This window comes from Gasterosteus aculeatus, chromosome 4, assembly GCF_964276395.1.
Source record: "Gasterosteus aculeatus chromosome 4, fGasAcu3.hap1.1, whole genome shotgun sequence".
Lineage (NCBI taxonomy): Eukaryota > Metazoa > Chordata > Actinopteri > Perciformes > Gasterosteidae > Gasterosteus > Gasterosteus aculeatus.
Window position 1 is genome coordinate 2436968 of NC_135691.1, and position 9285 is coordinate 2446252.

The 9285-nt window shown below is 44.0% G+C and overlaps 1 protein-coding gene across 1 annotated transcript in view; it reads left to right on the forward strand.

Annotated features, from left to right (window-relative positions):
* Positions 1–7993, forward strand: part of rxfp1 (relaxin family peptide receptor 1) — a 33003-nt gene extending 25010 nt beyond the window's left edge. The window contains exons 15-18 of the mRNA XM_040174857.2: positions 1138–1367; positions 3713–4123; positions 4222–4440; positions 6122–7993. Of these exons, the coding sequence (XP_040030791.2) occupies positions 1138–1367; positions 3713–4123; positions 4222–4440; positions 6122–6411 (1150 nt within the window). The 3' untranslated portion in view covers positions 6412–7993. The remainder of the gene's footprint in view (positions 1–1137; positions 1368–3712; positions 4124–4221; positions 4441–6121) is intronic.
* The last annotated feature ends 1292 nt before the right edge of the window (positions 7994–9285 follow it).

Here is a 9285-nt window from a genome sequence, read left to right on the forward strand (position 1 = left end):
CAGCCGTAGAGACACTCGTGCAAGTCCTGGAAAGTGGGCAACAGCGTGGAAGAAATCATCATAAAAGGCTCTTTATTCTGTCGAATTAAATTCAAGTTCAAGAAAATCTGTTTTGCTCCAGCATTGTTTAAATCACTGTATTTCCTATCGACAAAATGCACAAATTTGCACCGGGGGGCTTTACAATTGGTACAGATGCAACATCCTCTGTCACGAAAAAGTCATGGAACCCATGCGGTGGTTGGGTGGGGGGTTAGGGGGGAGGTGGGGGGGGGGTTGGGAGCGAGAAAGCAGTAATACTCTGGGGAAGAAGCGGTGATGCTAATGGGACGTTTAATCACACGGCAGGGGGCAGGAAGAGGGATTCTCAGCAGGAAGAAACAAGGTCCAGATATTACCATCCACGTGGTTTATCTTAATGAGGCGGCAGTCGGTCCAGTCATGCAGGCTATTTGCTTTTGTCTCTGAAATGTTAGCCTCTCGTTCAACACAATGGAAGTTAATGGGAAATCTTTTATGCTCCTCCTTGCAATAAAAAAAAAAAAAAAAACGTATTCATCTTTTCCAAAGGCAGCCTCCCTTTACAGAAACAGCTCTTCTGGTACACTGCGGGTATTCCACCGATGAGGTTGTTGTGGTGCAGGTTTTACATTTCTTAAAACGAGGCCCTGTCGATGGCAACGTCAATCTGTGGGTCAAAAGCTGAAGAGATATTTCCGTCTGAATCAAAGCGTTTTACTCATTTTCATTGTCCCCAGATAATAATCTGTGATGGCCGCGGCGACCTGCAGTTTAACATTAGCGCGTCTTAACATCTTGAAATCGTCGTGAGCACCGTGGACGGGAAGAAAGCCACCTGCGCTGACATCTCAAAGAAACGGGCATATACGTCTTAAAAGAAAAAAGCAATTTCAATCCAAATAGGGTTTTTTGATTGAGTACAGGCCTCAAGCCCCGAGCTATTCACAGTTTGATTAAGAATCAAATCTCCACTCCAAAGCAGCCAGACCTTTCTCTTTTGTTTTCTGTTGCTGTTTCTGGATAAGAGCTCAAAACCGTGGACTTGTACCTACTTCTTACCACTTGCTCTCTGCTCAACTTCACACTCTCTCTGTCTCTGTTTTTTCTCAATCCCAGCTACTTCAAGAAGTTCCAGTACTGCGGCTACGCTCCTCACGTGCGCAGCTGCAAACCCAACACGGACGGCATCTCGTCCTTCGAAGACCTGCTGGCCAACATCGTGCTGAGGGTCTTCGTGTGGGTGGTCTCCGCCACCACCTGCTTCGGCAACGTCTTCGTCATCTGCATGCGCTCGTACGTCCGGTCGGAGAACAAGCTCCACGCCATGTGCATCATTTCCCTCTGCTGTAAGTTTCAAAAAGGGATTCCCTTTCATCCGCGTGTGAGCGTGCACCGCTGGTTATCTCGCAGCCGCTGCTCTGCGTCGCCGGAGCTGATAACGGCGTCCCGACCCCCCGCTTCCTGTGAGGCTGGCTCGCCATCGGAATGCTCCCAATCTTGCACCTTAATAGGCTGCAGTTGCTCATGTGAAAATCATGTAATGCGTTTCCCTTCCACTACTGGACCTGCGTGCTCCCGATTTACATGCAGAATGGCTCCCGCAGTGTTATTACGAGTCACAGGAGGAAATTGAATTCACAACGTTTTTTATTTAAGTGAGGATGCGGTTGAAGGGGATTTAAAGCCGCCAAAGTCACTGAATGGATCAAAACAGGCCTAAAAAGCAGCTGGTGTATATTGACTGAATGGTTATCAGTCCCAAGAGGGAATATCTGTCCACTGCACGAGTAACTGAACAGAGAGAGAAAGCATAGAGGCGGAAAACATATCAGAATTACGTGTCCTGACAACAAATATATGGACGTATCCTGTTCAAAGCAATTACGATCAAAGAATTACAAGTATACAAAGCACTATTTCTGTGTTACAGCCGACATCGGTTTCCTGCTAAATCCGTGCTGACAGCTCAGCAGAGGAGGGCAGTCGTTGTTCGGTATCTGTTATTGGGGCTCAACTTGCCTAAAACAACAACCTTTATGAAGTGCATTAGGGAACTTTGTGGACTGTTTTCCACGCTGCTCTAATTTCCGGTGGCTGAGATCCAAAACACAGCAGAAGGTAATTAAACACAATCAAAATGTGCGCTCTTCTCTGTAAGCAACAAAGGATGATGTGTCTGTGTGCAAGCATGACGCGTCTGAATGTCGCTTTAATCTAGTTATCAAAGCAACGGACCAAGTGGAGAAAGAAGCCGTAAACAAAGATAACGTTTTGGTTGAGAGCACAGAAGACTAATTTCACACAGTCATCAGTTCTCGTTATTCTCTGCCTCTCTTTGTCCATCCATTCATTTTCTGAAAAGTTTATTTTACAACTACAGATGCTAACTTTGTGCCGAGTTAAGTCGGCTTTATTCAGGGATTTTTTTCATTTGACAGTCTACTGAATGTATGTGTCATAGATATATCATTAAATATCAATTAGAAAATGGCTCCACGGCGAGAAAAAACATTAAATGATGAAAGCAATACGTTGGAGTTATTTGACCTCCTTTGATATGTGACCTTTGCATATGAAAGGAATGATTTTCAGGAGGTAATGTATTTACCATTTGAATTATTAGAAGTAAAGGAGGATCAAAGTAAAAGAAAACCACATCTGGTACTCTGGATTTATGTACTATTGTTTGGATATTTGTGAGTAGGAGACTCAATGTAGGGCCTCATGGCTTGTGCTAAAACATCTGTGAATATTTAATGCAAACTGCATATGCATGAAAGCAGAAATGTGCATTTCCATTTGACGTGCTGTACTAAGCGTTACATAAGCTGTATTCCTTGATGGCATGTAATTATGCACATGTAATTACTGCCTAGTCCACATTTATCCATAAATGTCCATATATAATTCTATGTCCACAACTATTATCCAAGGTGTTTTGCTGAGTTACTTGTGTGGTTATACATCATATTTATTCGCATCATCATTTTAGGTGAGGTTCATTCATTTCCTCGGCTGAATCTCATCATCCTCCTCCTAAATGTTAATAATGCTCATTTCTATTCATTTTGTTATTTAAGATTTGTTTGAGATTGGTCCAAATACAATAGAGAATAGAATAATTGTAGTTGAATTTGCCTCGTTGCTATATATCTTTGGAGGTGAATATTCGCACAACAATATGTTTCTTTTTATAAATACACAACATATTTGTGTGTGAAGGTGCAGTTGCAATCTCTCCATGCACATCCGTCATGTATGAATCTGACCAGAGTGTATGTTCTACACATAAAAGGCCTTCTAGATTTAATGCATGAGTTTGTCTTTTTTTTTCCTTTGACAACAAAGGCACGATGCTCTCTGCCCACTTTGCTGCTTCCTTCCTGCATTAATCACAACGTATGAAGCTTCAAGTGAGCATCGAGTGGTGTGTCCTCAGTCCCTTTTATTATGCATGGGTTCATGTGGGTGAGGTGAGTTCTCTTTGAGGAGCACCGCTGCTTTATGAGAAACTCCGGCTTTTTTCCCATTTTGTATTCAAATTTATTCAGCCAACATAGCGCTCTGCCCGATGTGTGTGAATGAACACGTGGCGTTAAAGCGGATGGAATAAGGCTCACACCTCGATGTTAAGTTACACTTACACAGATCTGATTGACAACCTCCCAATGACGGCTGTCCTTCCGTGCAGGCGCGGACGGGCTGATGGGAATCTACCTCTTCATGATCGGCGCGTATGATCTGAAGTTCCGCGGCGAGTACAACCGGCACGCTCAGGCCTGGATGGACAGCAGTGAGTGTCAGGTCATCGGCTCCTTGGCCATGCTGTCCACCGAGGTGTCCGTCCTCCTCCTCACTTACCTCACTCTGGAGAAGTACATCTGCATCGTCTACCCTTTCCGCTACTTGACGCCCGGATGGAGACGAACTGTCACCATCCTTTTGGGTATATGGCTGTTCGGCTTCATCATTGCCGTTCTGCCGCTGGCCTGCAAGGGGCTGTTTCGTAACTTCTACGGGACCAATGGAGTTTGCTTCCCGCTGCACTCGGAGCAGCCAGAGACGCTCTGGGCCCACGTTTACTCCATCGTCATTTTCCTGGGTGGGCATTTAGTTCACTGGACTGTTTTCATTTATTGTGAAAGCGCTTTGTAATAAATCCCGTGACAATCCAGGAACTAACCACGCATCTGTCTGCAGGTCTGAACTTGGTGGCGTTCCTCATCATCGTCTTATCCTATGCAAGCATGTTCTATAACATCCAGAGAACGGGGACTCAGACCACTAAATACAGCAACCACATCAAGAAAGAGGTGACCATCGCCAAAAGGTTCTTCTCGATCGTCATCACCGACTCCCTTTGCTGGATCCCCATTTTCATCCTCAAGATCCTGTCTCTGCTGCAGGTGGAGATTCCCGGTACAGTAGAAGCGCTACGACTATTTAGGGAATACTAGATTCCAGGTTTTGACTATGAACTGCAACGCATCAGTAGGCTCACAATCCGGCTCCGAGAAGTTCGTAGTTTCCCATCGAATTGTTGGTGAAAGGTTTACTTCACGATCGCAAGTACAGTTTTTTAACTCTCAGGCTGCAGGTTTGCTGTTTTTAAAAGCAACTGTTGCCACGTTGGCTAAACTGCGAGTTGTGTTGTGGTGTGGACAGCGGGTCCGGGGGGGGGGGTTAAACGGGGACCCTTCGATGGAGATGAAACCCGCGTTCGCTTCTCGATTGTGTTCTAGTCTGTCACGAAGTGTCCTTCCCCGATTCGTCACGCCGCCGGAAGAAAACAAGCCAAAAAAAGCCTCGATTAGCGACTACCGGTGGTTCATTCAACCCGGAGAAGAGATCCCAGGCGTCGCTGCGTGTGCGAGAGAGATAGAGCGAGACCTGCAGCCTCGGAACTAATTGACGGAAATCATTTTCTAAACGCTTCCGAAGCCGCCGTGAAGAGTGCTGGTGTCCTACTTAGGAATTCTGGCTCTAATATAATGTATTCTTGTCACATATTTAGATACAGCTTTTGCATCTACCAGGATCTTATTTAAGTTGTTCTACATATTTGAAAAAGTTATCCATTGCTCTTAACTAAGACTTATGTTTGGACATTTTAACGCCAACTGTGTGCCTTAGAAATGTTTCCTTTTCTGTTATTCAGTCAGTCTGGCAGAGGACGTCTCAACCTTTTCTTATTCATGGTTCACTTCTAATTGTAAAAACTAAATGGGACCACCTCCCTAAATAATTGAGAACAAAACGTAACATGGCAAAGAAAAGAAAACTGTATTAAATGTGTGTTAAGTCTGCTCTAATCAGTTACTTTACCCTCCTCATTGTCACGTTTATTTGTAAAGCACATTCCAACAACAAGGCAATTCAAGGTGCTTAATATAAAACCATTAAAACACGAGGTAAAAGAAAAGGTCATTTAATAACAATTAGGAACATTGAAAAATGTAAAACAAGCTAAAAAATACAATTACCAGTGCAGTTTAGGAAATAAACAGTATTATATTGCAGACGTTAGAAAAAGTCTTACGACGATTTTAGGTTTCCAGAACAAAGGTTACTTCCTGAACCTCTTTTTAAATCCCCAAACTCAAGGTTTTTAATTCTTCACTCAATTTCTTTTAGGTATTTTGTACACCATTCCTCAAGGCTGGTGGTGTACGATCGATATGTTCCAAATCGTCTTTCCCCAATATCGATTTCCTGTTAGCAATTCATCTCACGATACAACTAACATATAACTCTTTTTTATAACCATGTCTTTATACACTCTTCTCATTTTTCATTCTTTTATGATCTTCAAATTCATCCGACGTTCTGGTGAAATTTGAGTTCGTTAGATACTTTTGGGCCACTCCGGGGTCACGAGATACGACCGCTAGATGGCGCTCTGCCACGCACCAGTGGTTGAGAAGAACTGGTCTAGTGGGGATTCCCACTAAGTTTTGTCAAGTGCTTTTAAAGGGCATTTATTGCTTCATGAAGGGCAAAGCTGCGTACGTTGCGTATGTGTATACATCAACAGGTTTATGTTGTATTCTGCCAACATAAGTTTCACTTCTTCCTCTGTGCTCCTTTTCTTCCTCGGCAGGCACCATCAGCTCGTGGGTGGTCATATTCATCCTGCCCATCAACAGCGCCCTCAACCCCATCCTTTACACCCTGACCACGCGGCCCTTCAAAGAGACCATTCTGCAGGTGTGGGCTAACTACAGGCAGAAGAGGCCTCTGCTCAGCGGCCACCCAGCTCACCACCCGTCGCTCACCTGGCAGGAAATGTGGCCCCTCCAGGAGAACAGCCTCGGCCTGGCCGCGGGGGGGCCGCCGCCGCCGCCGGACGCGACGGGCACGCTGGCCAGGCGGGGAAACTCCCAACAGTGACATTAGCACAGGCGCGCAGCAGCCTCAGAAGCCGCTCATCGCGTAGCGAGTGTGTGTTCGCAGAAACGACGCCAAGCAAACTCGGAGGCGTGAGGTCAATTCCCAGTCAGTGGAACGGATTAACTGCGATTCAAGTTTATTTATCCCCGAAAGACACAGCGCTTGATTTGTGGCCAGTGTTTAAAAGTCCTCAGTGTTCATTAGAAATCCCGCCGCGTGCACGTCTCGCCACAGCAGCGGCCAAAGCGGCAACGGATGAAGCCGTCGCAGGAATCCCTCATGCGGCGCCGCAGCTCTTGTTTTAACGAAGACTTCGTATCGGCCTCCAAAAGAGCTCCGTCAGCACAAAGCGGGAGCGTTGCCCTGCCCGCGCTTTGGCTTTTATTCCCCGCATCCTTCAGCGCTCGGTTTCATTTCTCACAGAGGAGTATTTTCTTCTTTATCGAAAGCAGAGTACAACTCCCATTAACCATTTCACAGTAGCTCCGTGTTTAAGACACTTTCAAATATTCTTCTGTTTCACGCTGTACAAATAGTGCTGAAGCACTTCATTAACTGTGGTTTGACCCCAGTAATTATCTTGACGCCTTGCAAAACACCACAGCGATGAGTGATTATGTTCCAAAGAGCAACAGTAAAACGAGTATTTGTAGCTCCTTGTGGCGTCCATGATACGTCTAAATAGCATCAAATTGAAAAGCACCACCACTGGCGCTGCATTGTGGAACCTTGCAGCGCGTTTACTGTAGCTCTCAAAGTCTTGGTGCAGGATCCGCGCTGGGGGGCCTTCAAAGAAAAGTGTGTGGCGAGCAATAACGTGCAGCTAAAGCATTTAAAGCGTCAAGAGTTGAAGAAAAGAAAGAACAGACAAAACCAAGAGTGCTGTGATGTTTCTTTTTCTTGTACTATCAGGCCACGGGAGGTTTTACAGAAGAATCTTCTTTTCAAAAGTGCTTTGGCATTTGCGGCGTACATTTCCTGCTGATAGCTTAATCTCGTATTGATGGCAATTCATCCAACCGACTCGCCGCGGAGAACATTTTTACATCCGTCCAATCCCTTAAAGCATTTATCCCGTCTACATTTGGTCTTTAGTGTTTTGTGTGTTGCTTCTTCCACTACAAGTATTTTATAGAAATATTGAATGTAACGCATGAGACATGTCCAACACGGTAAACAAAGAATGTGCTTAATTTGGGCAGAATAAAACCTCCCAGCTGGTCTGGGACTCAAACAACCAGTACACACCACTACGCGTCTTTTATAATGAGCTGTACAGCACAGATATTTGTACTGGGATCTTAAACTGTACACATACGTTGTTCAATGAACTACTGATTCCTGTGGAAATGTATATTTTTCAGTCATTGTAACTCTGAACGATGTGTGCCATTTGTATTCACATAACGTCCTCACACATGCAGAAAAGACAAGATAAAATCTACAGCCTCGTATTACATGTTGAAGGGGAAATATGTTTTAAACATGTTATCCTTTGAATTGTTGTATTGATTTGTGTATTGTCATAATTATTTACAATGGGGTTTTGGGGTATTTGGAAAATAAACATATTTATGCCTCCCATCTGCTTGTTAAATGTATTCATTCTTTTTATTGTCTATTTATTTATCCTACTATTTTGGTCAGTGTTTGTCTCTCAGGTTTATTTTTATATATAAAACAATTGTTTACCATCGTGGAAGAAGTATTCAGGGCATTTCATTCATTAGAAGTAGAGATACCACTTTGTGAAGATGCTGTATTGGTTCTGCATTGAAATCCAAGAAAGTCAAACCCAGAGTTGATCTTTTGCGGGAGAAACAGTTTACTTATTATTTATTATCTTTATACAACAAAATGTCATCTGTTGAAGCAACAGTAATGTTCTCAACATCAAATTAATGATGGAAAGTGATTAATATCTCACTGGAGACAATTAAAATATGGACGTTTATAGATAGTAAGATAGTAATGAAAAATGATGAATGAAGGAACTAAAAACATGACGAGGATTTAATATTACATCCCATTTCTGCTAATGAATCCCCCTAAATATCACACAGTGATCCTTTAAGGGAACAGTAACAATCTGTAAATCCTTTCCCTTAATTAAGTGTAGTATGGTAATAACAAACAAGTCGTATAAGCTCGTGACGTGCGATCTTTCCTGACAGCGGGACTGATCCTGACAGTGACCGAGAAGAACTTTGATAAATGATTCAGTGCGTCGGTACACTGACAGGCCGAGAACGAGAAGCCAAGCACACGGGGACCTGCCAGGAGTGTAAGAGAGGAGAAGGGAAGGGCCCCGAGGTCACCGAGGGCCCTGTTATTATTCCAGGAAACGTACGGCGCGCGCGATGACTTGAAGAAGATTTTTCAATTTATTGCAAAAAGTCTCTGAGAAGTTGACCGTACTTCCCACTTGATTTATTTCCAAAGCAGTTATTGACTTTAACTCTTTCAAAGTGGATTTTCACTGCCGCTCGAGTCCTCACAAAGAAAGTGGGTCACATCGCTCCACTTCTGAGGTCACGGAGAAGCAGCGTTCAGTTCTTCTGCTCCGCACATCTGGGACAAACTGCCTGGAGTTATTTCATAAACTGCGCAGCAACTTTTATTCTATTGTGAGCTTGAATGTGAATCACCGGCAGACAACAAGTAGAACATTTCTGTTTGGTCAGCTAGCAGTTATGTGATGGAGGGCAAACTTTCATGTTATGGAATAAGGCGAGAGAAGTGGTTCTCGCAGCATTTAAAGGGCAAACAATTACACACCTCTAAAATCAAGCGGCACCCATAATCCCGCCTTGCAGTGAACGCAATGAAAATGATCAATTTTCCTCTAAAACCGTCGAGCGGTGCACATTGATG